Source organism: Tyto alba, unplaced genomic scaffold (assembly GCF_018691265.1).
Source record: "Tyto alba isolate M040663 unplaced genomic scaffold, T.alba_DEE_v4.0 Super-Scaffold_45, whole genome shotgun sequence".
Lineage (NCBI taxonomy): Eukaryota > Metazoa > Chordata > Aves > Strigiformes > Tytonidae > Tyto > Tyto alba.
The window spans coordinates 5,293,534-5,306,120 of record NW_024881321.1 but is presented as its reverse complement, the minus strand read 5'-3'; the positions used below and the strand labels follow the sequence as shown (position 1 = coordinate 5,306,120).

General features: G+C 39.9%; 1 protein-coding gene across 8 annotated transcripts in view; it reads right to left on the bottom strand.

The window, feature by feature from the left end:
- Positions 1 to 756: 756 nt before the first annotated feature.
- The window catches only part of ENOX1 (ecto-NOX disulfide-thiol exchanger 1), a 373,111-nt gene continuing 361,280 nt past the window's right edge, over positions 757 to 12,587 (bottom strand). For all 8 annotated transcript variants that reach the window (XM_042806116.1, XM_042806120.1, XM_042806117.1 and 5 more), the window contains 3 exons: positions 8,028 to 8,130; positions 4,926 to 5,011; positions 757 to 1,717 (listed from right to left, as the gene is read on the bottom strand). In XM_042806116.1, the coding sequence (XP_042662050.1) occupies positions 1,586 to 1,717; positions 4,926 to 5,011; positions 8,028 to 8,130 (321 nt within the window). In that variant the 3' untranslated portion in view covers positions 757 to 1,585. The remainder of the gene's footprint in view (positions 1,718 to 4,925; positions 5,012 to 8,027; positions 8,131 to 12,587) is intronic.

Sequence of the window (12,587 nt, the reverse complement as noted above, 5' to 3'; positions counted from 1 at the left end):
TAATTGCTGTTTATTGAAGAACCTGAGTGAAACATCACTCTGACATGTATCTGGATACTCCCTGCATCTGTTGCAATTTGCTATATTTCCTGCTGTTGGTGCCTCACTTTATAGGGCCAGCTCTACACAGAGGTGTGACTTGGAGGGGGCTGCTGCTCCTTATCCAGCACCATGCTAAATGTGGTACAGCTGCAGTTGTTTAAAGCAGGGCCCTGGGAGGATCCATTCCTTCCATACTCTCCTGGCTAGGCTGATTCGCACCTTCTTCAGTTTTTGCTGGCTCTTACAGGAGAGCTGAGCTACTGTGCGTTTGACAGTAAATCCTAAATGACAATTTACATTGATGTCCCTATTTAAGGGACACCACCAAAAGTGAGTTATTCCTTTCCTTGGCTGGCCAAAAGCCATAAGCATTAGCTGGGAGTTAGAAGGACTAACTAACTGGGTGCATCACAACTGCCCAACACAACACTGAAAATAAGAAATTTGAAGGTGTTGATTTTTAACCTGGCTGTTCGTCTGAAAAAACAAATGAAATCTATTCAGCTAAACAAAGGTCTGTGCTGGTACTTCCTCTACTGATACTTCTAATTATTTTAATCTTACCGAATACTGCAAGCTCTTTTTTGATTCCTAATGAATTTAACCAAGTTATCTGCAAGTAATAGTTTAGGTAAAAGAAAGATAAATGCCAGGAGACTCTTGCTCGATTGATAAAAACTGAAAAACATCAGAAGAAAAATTGTACAAACAATATGGTAGAAGCCATATTTATTGATAAAAATTAATATATCTGCTATAAAATTTGTAACAGTAATGCAACTGAATATTTATTTTGATGCATAAACCTGAATGTTACATACCAAATACAATACAGTAACACTGGTTTCCTCCTTATTTACATGTTTATGAAAATTGATATGCAATCCATGTTAAAAGAAGTTGTAATGGAGAATAGTTACATTAGAAAAATAATATTCTTGATAAAGCATTCTTGAGGACTCCAATCACATTTTCAGGCCTCTTTCAATAAGGCAAAAATCCCTGGTACAGCATATAACTTAATTTACAAAATACAATAACTTCAGACACATCTTCAAGTTTTCTTTTGGTATGCTTTTCCTCACTGTAAAATTACTCAATTTTCTTACTAAACAGAAAGAACTTTCAATAACGAAACTTAATGAGTTCTACTACATATTACATATACATCGCTGTAGCTTAGCGACCATAACCAGGCAATCTTTCTCCTTAACTGTTTGCTCAATGAGCTTTTCTTAGATGTAGGACATGTAGTATTTTGAAATCATTATGACTGTGGTATCTTTCTTTAGTTTTCATAGGAAACAGATCCGTCACATTTTGAAACTTTTTTTTTTTTTTTTAATTTTATTTTATTTTAGGAACTGGTGCACAACTACATTTTCACTCACAAGAGAACGTCACAAATGTAACTAAAATTAGGCTTGGATAACTTTGAAAACATACTACTATGTGCCCAAACCCAAATTTCTTACTTTAATACTTTACAGCCCTGCCATGCTCTAGGAATTCTTCTTCTGCATAGCTTCATTACTAGTCACAGTCAGATAGTTTTAATTCCTTCAAAGGCACAAAACTTCCACCTCTTTTCCAGTGTTGCTCCTACACCAGTGAATTCTTGTTTAAACATGCGTGGCAGCCTCATCAAAAGCATTTCTATCTCATTTGCAGAGATCTGAGGAAGAAATGAAGGCAAAATAAAGGTGAGAAAACTGTCCTGTAGATTGGAAAGAGGAAAGACGGAGAACAGAAATAAGGGGAGGGCCAGATGAAAACAAACACTCGTTCTTTACTTTTTTAAACCTTTGCCTGACATGAAATTCCAGACTCCAAAGCAAGTGTAGATTCCTTTCAGGAATGATTCTGCTTTTGTAAGTGGCATCCCACTGTAAAAAAATGACAACTGCTATGTCGGGGCCGCTGCCACACACCGTGGTATCAATTCCATCGAAGAACTACAGTTGTGGGTATACTTGGTAGGAGGAGGAAGCAAGTGGGTCCTTATTCTTCCTTCTCATCCCATGAACTCTTGAATCCTCCTCCCAGCTCCCTAAGTTTTTCTCTTGCAAAAAACTAACACAGGGACTTTATTTGTATCAACTCACTTCTGTTACTTAGGGCTGACTATCCATGAAGCCATCTTCCCCCAGTTTGGCCCAGCTCAGCACCCCCAGATAATTAAGCAGTAAAGTTCCTGACTCGGCATTGCTCAGGATGTTTTTATGGTTTTGAAACCTTAGTGACTCTTCAACTTCCTAATGGGAAAGATGCTCTCATTGCAGAAAACACTTTCACAAAGGCAACCTTTTTGGTATAAACAATAGGGAAGTCAAGAAATGAAACAGTCTCAGAAAATGAACCATTTTATCCTGCTGCTACTTCTTCTAAAGTAACGGTCATGAAAGGAACAGTAAAGGAATCTATGGGTGCTGCCTCTTATCCATAGGTATCTCCATGGTTTGATAGGCTTCTCTGGCAATGATGATATTTCTGCTTACTTGTATTAGTAGGAAACTTGCACGGTGAAAAGCTTTCTTTTTAAAACAGTGTATAAACATAAAATATGCTAATTATACCTCATGCCACCTAAGGGAGGCAAGAAAATATCTATCACCTCTTATTGGTGCAGCAGAGGTTAGTGCAGCAGAAAGATTAAATGACTTGTTAAATGTGATGCCAAAAATCAGTGTTGGAGGCCGTCTAAAGACCCAGAGTAATGAGGTCCATCTTTTATGTACTCTCATGGCAGTAACAGATACCTGGTTACCTTTGGGTAATGTGTCTGAGATCTATACCAAGCCCTCAGTCTGCATGGGTATGCTGACCTTATCATTCCTGTTCAGGTGAGGAATGACGGGCTAACCATGGAAAGTAATTGAAATTCATCTCTGAGATTGCATCTCTGGATTGAGCTATTAAAAAGTAATTTGTTGCTACAAGCAGTTACTTCCAAAATAAACCACTGAGGTCAAATTTTGCGGCTCATGTTTATTATGCAGCAGGTAGGTCCAGTGGTAGCTGCAGGGGCTGGTATGTTGGCACCTTAGAGAAATGGAGTCAATGTTCCACCCATGGAGGCTGTGTTTGCAAGTTAAGGGTTTGATCCTGGCAGCCTCACAGAAGCCAATGCTTTACTCACATGAGTGGAAATTCAAATAAAATTCATACAGAGCCCACAGCCATGCACAAGAAGGGACCGCAGCAGTGAAGGGGCAGAAAGTTGAAGAGCTCAGTGGGCAGAAGCTCTGAGTAGCAAGGCTGGAGCCCAAGGAACTGGTATTTTAAATGATTGCTGTTGTCACTCAAGAGATACAGAGCTGGAGGGGTCAGCCAGGGGAAAAGCAGTTGAGACAAGCAAACGCTGTGTGTTAAGGAAGGACTTGAAAGATGACTGAGGAGGTTGGTCAGACTGGGTGCTGCGGGAAGTGGGGACGAGATGAAGGGAGGTGTGCATGTGGCAGAGGCAGGGAATAGAGGAGCACAAGAGGGATGGTTGTAGGTGTGAAGCTCTGGATGTATGAGATCCTGATAACATCAGATTTATTTTTTAAAAAACTTGAAATTCACCAGTTTCTCACCTCCTTCTACCATTCTTATCTCTTGCTTCCTTTTCCTTGTGAGTAGCAGTGGACTGTAAAGCACTAGCAAATCTGAGCTGCCATGGCCTGAAGATAGTTCATAAGAACTTCATCATCCTTCTTCACTCATCCATACAACCTGTCTTATTTCCAGCGGGCTTCTAGCTCAGGATCTCCTCTGCTTTTAGCTATACACTTTTTCATAGAAACAGAGGAAGGATCCTCCAGAGGCATGAAGCAGCCCATCAAAGCAGCCCATCAAAGCATCTGGAAGGTGATCTTGGCTATGGGTAGCATGGCTGGAGGGAGTTAATACCAGGATCAAAGGAGTCATGTCTAACGACGATCATATAAGGAGTGCCTCTCCAATTCTGAGTCCAGGTGCACACCATAGCTCCATCCTGACTCCATGCTGTAAAAAGATCTGGGCAAGCACCATCATCCCCCATGTCCATAGGAAGCATTGGAAGACGTGGATCAGAGCTGTGGCTAACTGCAGGGTGACCCCTGTATCTGAGAAGTAGCTCGTGAAGCCTAGCATCCTGCAGATCCATTGTTTAGCACTTAGAGTAGCATTCACCTGATCAAAGGTGGCTATTTCACGGCTGAGCTTCTCACCTTTGACTTGCTTAATATTCACTGTAGAGGAATAGGCCCTTTTGGGTCTTGATTTCATCTCATCCTACAGTAGATACGTAAAAGTAAGTCAAAGAATCTTAGCTTACAGGTATGTATTGACTATGGACTGTATGAGCTGATGCATTAAAAAACACTTTGCACACTGTAGTGTGCTGGCCTCACTTTTGTGTTGGCCGCACCTTCTCTGAATTTAGCATTAGGGTCTGCTAATTCCTTTATGGGGCCTTCTCCATTTCCATGTGGAGTCGAAGAGTATGCTTCATGGTCCATTCATGTGTTCATGAAAGTTCATGTTCAGTGTAACCCATGACTAACTGTTTAAAAGAATAAGGACCCACCTCTAAAAACATGGTCATGGATACACCTGCCTCTTGTTCTGCTTTCTTTCTCCTCAGCTGTATTTCAGGATCATGTATCATAAAATCAGCTGCTAGTCTTTGCCATTTAAAGCTCTGCTCTTTTTTGCCACAAAGAATAGCTAGCAGCACGAGGCAAAGACCTCAACACAAGCACGTGCACTGCAATTTGCGAATGAATAAAGACTGCAAACCCCCAAGCCCCATATCCCATTATCTTTCTAATGGAAACGCACAAAGAATTTAACCTGCAGTAAAGAATAATACAATATTTCTATAGAGAAAACAGATTTTGATTAAATTTTTTTACCCTAGAGTCCAACTGCTGCATATAAGACCAAAGATATTCTATATTGGCTCCAAAAGGGTGGACGTGAAGAAATGTGGATATGATACCTGTAGTAAAAACAAATGCACACAAAGTATTGAAATTACCTCAGACAATATATCATTAGAATGAGCAAAATAATTCTGAATAGTCTTTTCTTGCAGTTTTTTCAGTATGAATTATGATTCTTATTTTTCTTACACAACCCAATAAACATAAAAAATGGCACATTTTTAATACAGTCATAATAACATGGTAAACACAATAGCTCATCTTCAGGAATGACAGCAGTTAGCAAGTAAGTGACCAAGATAATATACTGATGAATAAATAAATTTCTAAACAAAGACTTGCTGGAAGCATTTCAACTACCAATTTTATGCTTGATTTACCAATATAAAATTGTGGATATTGTAATGGCAAAATTATTGCTTTTTTCCCCTTCACTGGATGTTCTGTTGTGAAAACGTTTCATATAATTGTGTCAGAAACCTCACTCCCTCAAATTTTTCTAGTAATTATGCTGATTTTGGTTATGAAAAGTGGTTAATCCGTATTACCCCTAACTGCTGCTGAAGAAAACAAATCCTTTATGACATATTTATTTACGTACTTTCTCTTAAAAGGGAGCCAGTTCTGTCTATCTTCATTGTTATTTACAGGATCGTTGTCAAAGGTATGGGAATAAAAGTGGCTTAGGAGAAGTCAGGATCTAAGTCTAGAGATTTTTTTTTGCTGTGAAAATCAAGGGACAGTATAATAATGATGACCAGAGAAAAGATTTGGGGCATTGGAATTGCTATTAAAAGCACTATCCAATTTCTCCTCTTCTAAACAGACAATGAAAATACAAAATGGCATGTGTGTTACTTACTGTTTGGGGAGAGCTGAACTGTAAGAATCAGAGCAAATATTTTCAACTTTGTTTGGATGGGTTTCTTAGCTGAACCACCCTAGGGGAAATTCCTTATATTTAAAGCATAAACACCAGGATTAAAAATGCTTACAAATGACAAAAATGGGTCACTGTATCTTGTGTACTGCAGGCCATACTGCTTTCTTGATGCTGAATGAATTAGGATAATCTTGGATTTCATTTTTCCCCAAATACTGGCCATGGTTGAAAATGATAACTAAAATTTAACTCATTTTATACTGCTTTGTAAAGAACACCTTTTTTCCTCCCTCATTTTCCCAATAGCATTTACAAACTTCTGATCCTGCAAAGGGAAGGGTGTATATTTAATTTTATACTATGGTGAGTCTTAGCAGCAGTTGCCTTCTTTGTGCTGTGCATGACCATAAGCACACACACGAGTTCTTGAATCAAAATCCAAAACCATCACACTTGGATGGGCTGACTAGAAATCCAATTTGTATTCAAATCACATTTTACCAGTGGCATTGCGTTTGTTATGTGTGCTTCCAAGGCTTTTCAATTCAGGATGTTCAAAGCTAGCTCTTCCATATAATGTAAATATAAAATCATTTGAAAATATTTTGTAGTTATTGACTGGAGTTCCACGATAACTTTTTAGTTCTGTTTTGTCGGTTTGGTTTTGGCTTTTTTTTTTTTTTTCCCCTTTATGCTCTTCTCCTCTATGATGAGGATTTTGTAAAATATAGTCAAATTTAGTGAATGGATGGTGTCAAGGCCTGTTTTTCCCTTGTCACACCTGAACATGCCTCAGGGGAAATGATAACATGAAATTTATCTTGAGCAATCTTTTGCCTTTGAACTGTAACAATGAGCCAGTTGTGGGGGTATTATGACCAGTAGTGTCTGGACTGAGATTACCCTGTTTATCTGTGTGTGCCACTGGACAGCTGGTGGATGGGACCCATTTTGGGACACTGCCACCACTTGTTACAGTCAAATAATGAGTGATTTGGAAAAAAAATGTTGTTATTCTGTACTTAAAATCCCAACCTTACTACCCTTCTCACAGAAGTTATCTTTGAACAGATCAAATACTGTCCACTGCAATTAAAAGTTCCAAATTTTTTATAACAAGTAAAATTATATCAGTTCATACATTTCTGTGCATCTCATTGTTCCACATCTCACCAGTCACAGAAAATTTGTGTACTAGCCCTTTAAACATTTAATATATTCCTCACTTTTAAGTGACCTTTTTGGTATGAACTGTCTGAATCCATGCCCCAGCAATAAACCAGCAACTGTCCTGGTGCTTATCAGATGCAAATGAGTTGCATTTAAACAAATTAAGGTAGTTTTGGAACTATCACCTACCGGGATACTGCTGATTTTGTGAAAAGACCAAACCAAAGAAATGAAACCTGGTCTTTCAGGTCAGCATTCCTGTGAATGGCAACCATGCCATAGGGAGCACTTTGGGCCACGGGCCTTTAGGCTCCATGAAAACCTGCCCCACTGAAACCAAATGCAAAACACGCACACATATAAATGGGTCATGTTCCCTCTGAGGGTAGCATGGGTACAGCCAGCACTCCTGTGTGGCTAAATGCTAGCTACCAGTTAGCTGGCCCACTGCCTATAAGCTTTAGCTGGTAGGCACTCTTTAAGAGTTTATTTTAAAGATTTTATTCTAGGTAAAAGATATGACAGTCCTTGTGGTATTCTTTATAAATATTCATATTGCTAATTCCCTCACCTAATGTCAAAAGCATAAATCTGGCTTGCTTAATACATTCAGTATACATAATTTTTGCTTGATAGTTTGCTAATATTAATTCCATCCCCTTCTCCTTCACTATTTTGTCTAATAATCAGATAACAAGTTATACAATTCTAGCCTGCTAAATCTTGAAGTAAATAAAGTCTTCATGCCTTCATGCTACAAGTCTAAATGCGGATCCTGCAGTTTCCTTCAGAACTGAAATCCCTTCATCAAATTCTGCAGATTTTTTCAGAAAGGAAAAGTTCATTTGTATTTTAGGATTTCTCTTACTAAAAGTCATTATGAATACAGAAAAAAAAATAAAAAAAGTATATTTTTTTGTAGCTTTTATTAGCACGAAGATGCATGTAAACACATATGCAAAACAAAAACTTGTTAAAAGGCATTTTGTTCTCAGAAATCTTCTTTGGGGTTATCTTACCTATTAATAGTGCCTCTTTCTCTGATTTTAGACCTGGGCTTCGTTTCTCTGAATTTTTTTCTCTGTCTTGGTTGACCAATGCTACTGTCAATACATTGATTTCCTATAAAATAAAAAAAAAAAAAAGAGGTGGTCATGCAGATTTCATTTACTTCAGTTAAACCTGTCTGCCTTCTTTCAACTCTAAAAAAGATCATTGCTTTAATTCACATCTAAAGACAAGACAATTACAAATAATTGATTTGTCTGCAGAATATTAAGACAGTTTTTGAAGTACCTTTATGGCAAGACCTGCCAAGAAGACAAATTTTGCTTGTGGAGTAAGTAATAACTTTGTTGCTAGTGCTTCTTCATTATAACAGCTTGAAAGATGTGCCATAAAGTGTGGGGATGGTCAGAAAACTCACATTTTCTAGCTATTAAAGCTGTAAACAAAGACCGCCTCTAGGGAACATGGATGGAAACATTCAGCTGCAGCTATAAGAGTAAATTCAACAGAAACAGCAATGTTTCTGGTTACTAGCGCACAATCACCTACCCTGTTATACTCTCCAACCAGTGCTTGGCCCCTGTCCCAAAAAATTTCCAGGCATGTTTTGGGGCCCAGCACGTTTCAGGGACCGTTTCTAATAGGTGGTTTGCATAAAACTACCTTGTTCAGAGGGCTGAAAGAGAGTCAGCCTTAGGGCAAATAAATCAAGGCTCCTGCTTTGAGCTCCTTTTCCTGCAACCAGGTGGCCTGCACTTTCCAAATCTCAGCCAAGCTATCCCATTAGATGCTCCATCAGAAGTACCCAGGCAGTTGTCTGACAGAGATTGCTCTTCTCCTGGGTATATGTGAGGTAAACAAATTATCTCTATTTCAGAGGCATGTAAGTGGCCTCAAAGTGCATTGCACAATATTCAAGCATATACATGGACCGTTTCCATGGAGCAACCGATATGCAGTAACTCTTTCCTTGGTGAGGCAGTGACTCACACTGCTGCATCTGCTCTGCGAAATGCTCAGCAGTTCCATGCAAAATCTCCAAGGAAGGGAGCATGGGGATGGAGATGCGGTGATGTGAGATGGGACTGTGCAGGATTGGTGCTCCTATTCTGGTTGGGGGAGTCAAGGTAAGCAGCCAGAGGCTGCACGGGACTGGGCAGCCTTAAATGCAAACAAATTTTCACTGTTTGGTGTAATGATGTGGCTCATCTAGAGCATATACTTGGGGTGGTTACTTGCTCCGAAATTCTTGGCAAGCATTTTGGGCAATAAAAGAGAGACACTGGGCTTGGGTCACTCTAGGCCATTGCTGAAGATGTGAATAATCCATGCTTAAAAAAGGCAAAAACTCTAAAGTATGTCAAATGTGCCTGTTTACAGATGACTAAGGGTTTCACAATCTGTGAGAACGGTAAAAAGAGTCAGGCACTTCCTCATTCTCAATTAAAAAAAAAAAAAAAAAAACAACTAAAACCAAAACAAACAAAAAACCCAAGAAACAACACAACCCACACCCCAGTGATGTACTCTATGCTCTTATAGGCTGTCTCCAAAGAGCAGCTGCCTGACACGCAGTGCCTGATGTCTCAGATGCATCGTGTGTTCAAATGTTCCCTTGCGTTGTGAAGAGGAGCAAGTCAAGTTGCCACGTGTCAACTAAGAAACTGCATGTGTGTTTGAGCGACACAGGTGCATATGTGTGTCTTTCGCCTCCAGCATCGAGCGGCTCCGACAGACCTTAGACCACAGTGAAGGAGTGAGATGCATTGAGTGACCCGTGGTTTGCTTCAGTTGTAGTGGCCAACTGAGGCATGTCTCCTGGCCAGAGAGCCACGTGTAGTTGTGTACATGTAAGCTAGTCAGCCTTTGCTGCCCTTTTAGTCAGTAGAAATTAAATAACTTTTTAGTTACGTGTTTTAGTTATTTAAGGTTGAAATAAATTGGACCTTAGAGGCGCTCATTTTATATTCCTCATTGGCTTCAAAGGGAAACTTATACCACAGATATACACCTACAGGTAGGAGACAGTCTGCAGTTCAAGAGTTGCAGTGATCTGCTCTTAAAATAATGGTGTGCCTGAGCACTCTGGCAGCTACATTACCTTGACGCTAACAATCCTGCAGTATTGTAATACACAGAGCACGTTATAGCAGCAGGAGTATGCCCTAAGTTGTCCAGTACTGTTGATTCCACTCCTGATAGAGCCAAAGGCTAATGCAAATACACATCTACTGCTGGCCATGACATCCAAGAACAGTGAAAGAAAAATCAGGCAAGAAACAGAAGAGAAGTGTTTGCATAAATTTCTCCATAAGGGCAGTAATGACAAGGCAGTAATGACAGATCAGACGAACAGAGCTGGGTAACAGACTTCAGAGTACTGTAGCAGAAGAGCAGAGCAGCATATGCCACCAGAGATTGTATATGTTAAGATGTAACTTTTGACACCATCAGAGATAGAAAAGCAGTCTAAAAATAACAATTCCTGAGAGGGGAAGGAGGGAGCAGAGATGTGTATTTGATATACCAGGCCCCAAACACAACACACTAGCGGTTTCAGATGGGATTAGAAGTTGTGTCAAATAGTGATGCAGAGAAAGAAACTATATTCCCATTGGGAGCGACGAACAGATGGATTCTCATTTAAAGCCTAGATTTGAGTCTGTGCGGAACATTTTGTATGATTTATAGGACAGTGTAAGTGGATGGTAAAGGAAGTCACATCAAGTCTTCCTTAACTGTGTGTTGGTACAGAGGATAAAAGAGTGAAAAATTGGTTATGGGGGAGCCCGAGGAAACTAAGAGTGGCAAAGATAGCTACTCAGCAAATGATTGGCTTTAGAAGAAGGTCGTAGGTTCTTGGAGGTTTGAAAAGGAGAGGTTTCTGCCATCCAAGACTACCTGCCTCACAGAAGATGATAAATTAGACAATTCTGATTTATTCAGCTGCCAAAATAAGCTTGGACAGGCCATGAGAAAATCCAGGGTGTGCATGGTCACATAAAACATTCAGTAGTAATACTGCTAAGAATTAATAGTGACTTAAGAGAAATGGGCATAATTGTGTCTAAAAAATGTGAAATTCACCCAGAAACGCGGCTAATTATAGTGTAAGTGAAAAACTTAAGTATCTGACTACACACTGAAGATACAAATCTGGTACCTATGAAGCCTCTACAACAAACCCTCACATAGTTAATTTGCACATTTTTAGAGGCACTACTTATGCCAACCCACAGAAACAAGACTTTTAAGAGTACAAAGGCGAATGAGGCAATAAGTAATTGGAAACAAACAGTTAGGTCACCCCTCTGACATGAGTAAAAGCTACTGATCACCAGATGCCTGAGGAAAATTATTTAACATATACTATTTCCTTTCTTGCCTGGAGACCATCCTTTATTTGGCAAATTATATTTTCTGAGGCCCTAAGCAGTCTCCTTTAGCAGGTTTCATTATAAAAGGAATATTTTGCTACCATCTGTCAGTTACTGCATTAAAGGACAAGAACACAGCTGAGCATGTGCAAACCAGTACTTATTAGAAACAAAATGACCTTGCAAGAACTAAATACAGTATGTGGAAGGTTTAATCCAGGTTAAATCACACCTGGAGATCATTAGGGGCCTGGCCCTATTCATTATTCACAAATTATGTCAGGTATCGGAGAACATGGAGGCCCAATTTGATGATGACAGCTCCAAAGCTGCTCTGCATGAATGCAGCCATTCTGTGTGATGCTCTCGCCATTGCCAGCTTGGAGTTTTCCCCTGTAAATGACACTGTCGTCCATCAGCAGGTGATGAAAAGACATGAATTTCCCTCATGGGCTTGACAAACCCTATGATCCTGCAGACACTCCATGGGACCAGCATTTTGATTTAGGGCTCCCTGCTTTTGAACCAGGGAGGGAAAGACAGAGAGGGAGTCTTTCTGGAAAAATTTCAGGAGAACTTGATGAATACAACAGGATGGTAAATAACAATTTTCTCACACAGACTATTAATTTCCACGGGCAGACCTCTGATATCACCTCTGACATGGAGCTCATGGCTGTGGAGTGTTGTACATGTCAGTTTTCACAGATGGATATATACACATGATATATCTTAGCCATGTCCTGGCAGTAAGATGGGACAGAAGTTGGGTTTGTCTCATTCTCTCATGTACTCTGGCTTCTTTTGGAGGCAAATGCAGAGGCACGGGCAAGTGGATTGCAGTGAAAGTTGCCTAGTCTCACTGTCCACCACAACCCACCGCAGAGCAGCTGGGTCCCACACTGTGGACACAACAAATAAGAGCGTGACTCCTGAGAGAGCTGCATTTGCCGGAGGGAGACGCAGAAGTCCTGAAGAGTAGATGTGGTGACCTTCTACAGAGGATAGTCACAGGTGCTGTAAGAACAGAAGGCTAGCTCTGCCCTCCAGAGGACTAGCAGATCAGAAAACCCCAGATATTTAGGCTGGATGACTTGGGTCTTTCAGTTCTTTGGTTTCTTTTTTCCCCCTATGGGAAAGTATGATATTAAATAAAAAGTGTTCAAGCCAGACATCACTAATCCTCTACAGGTC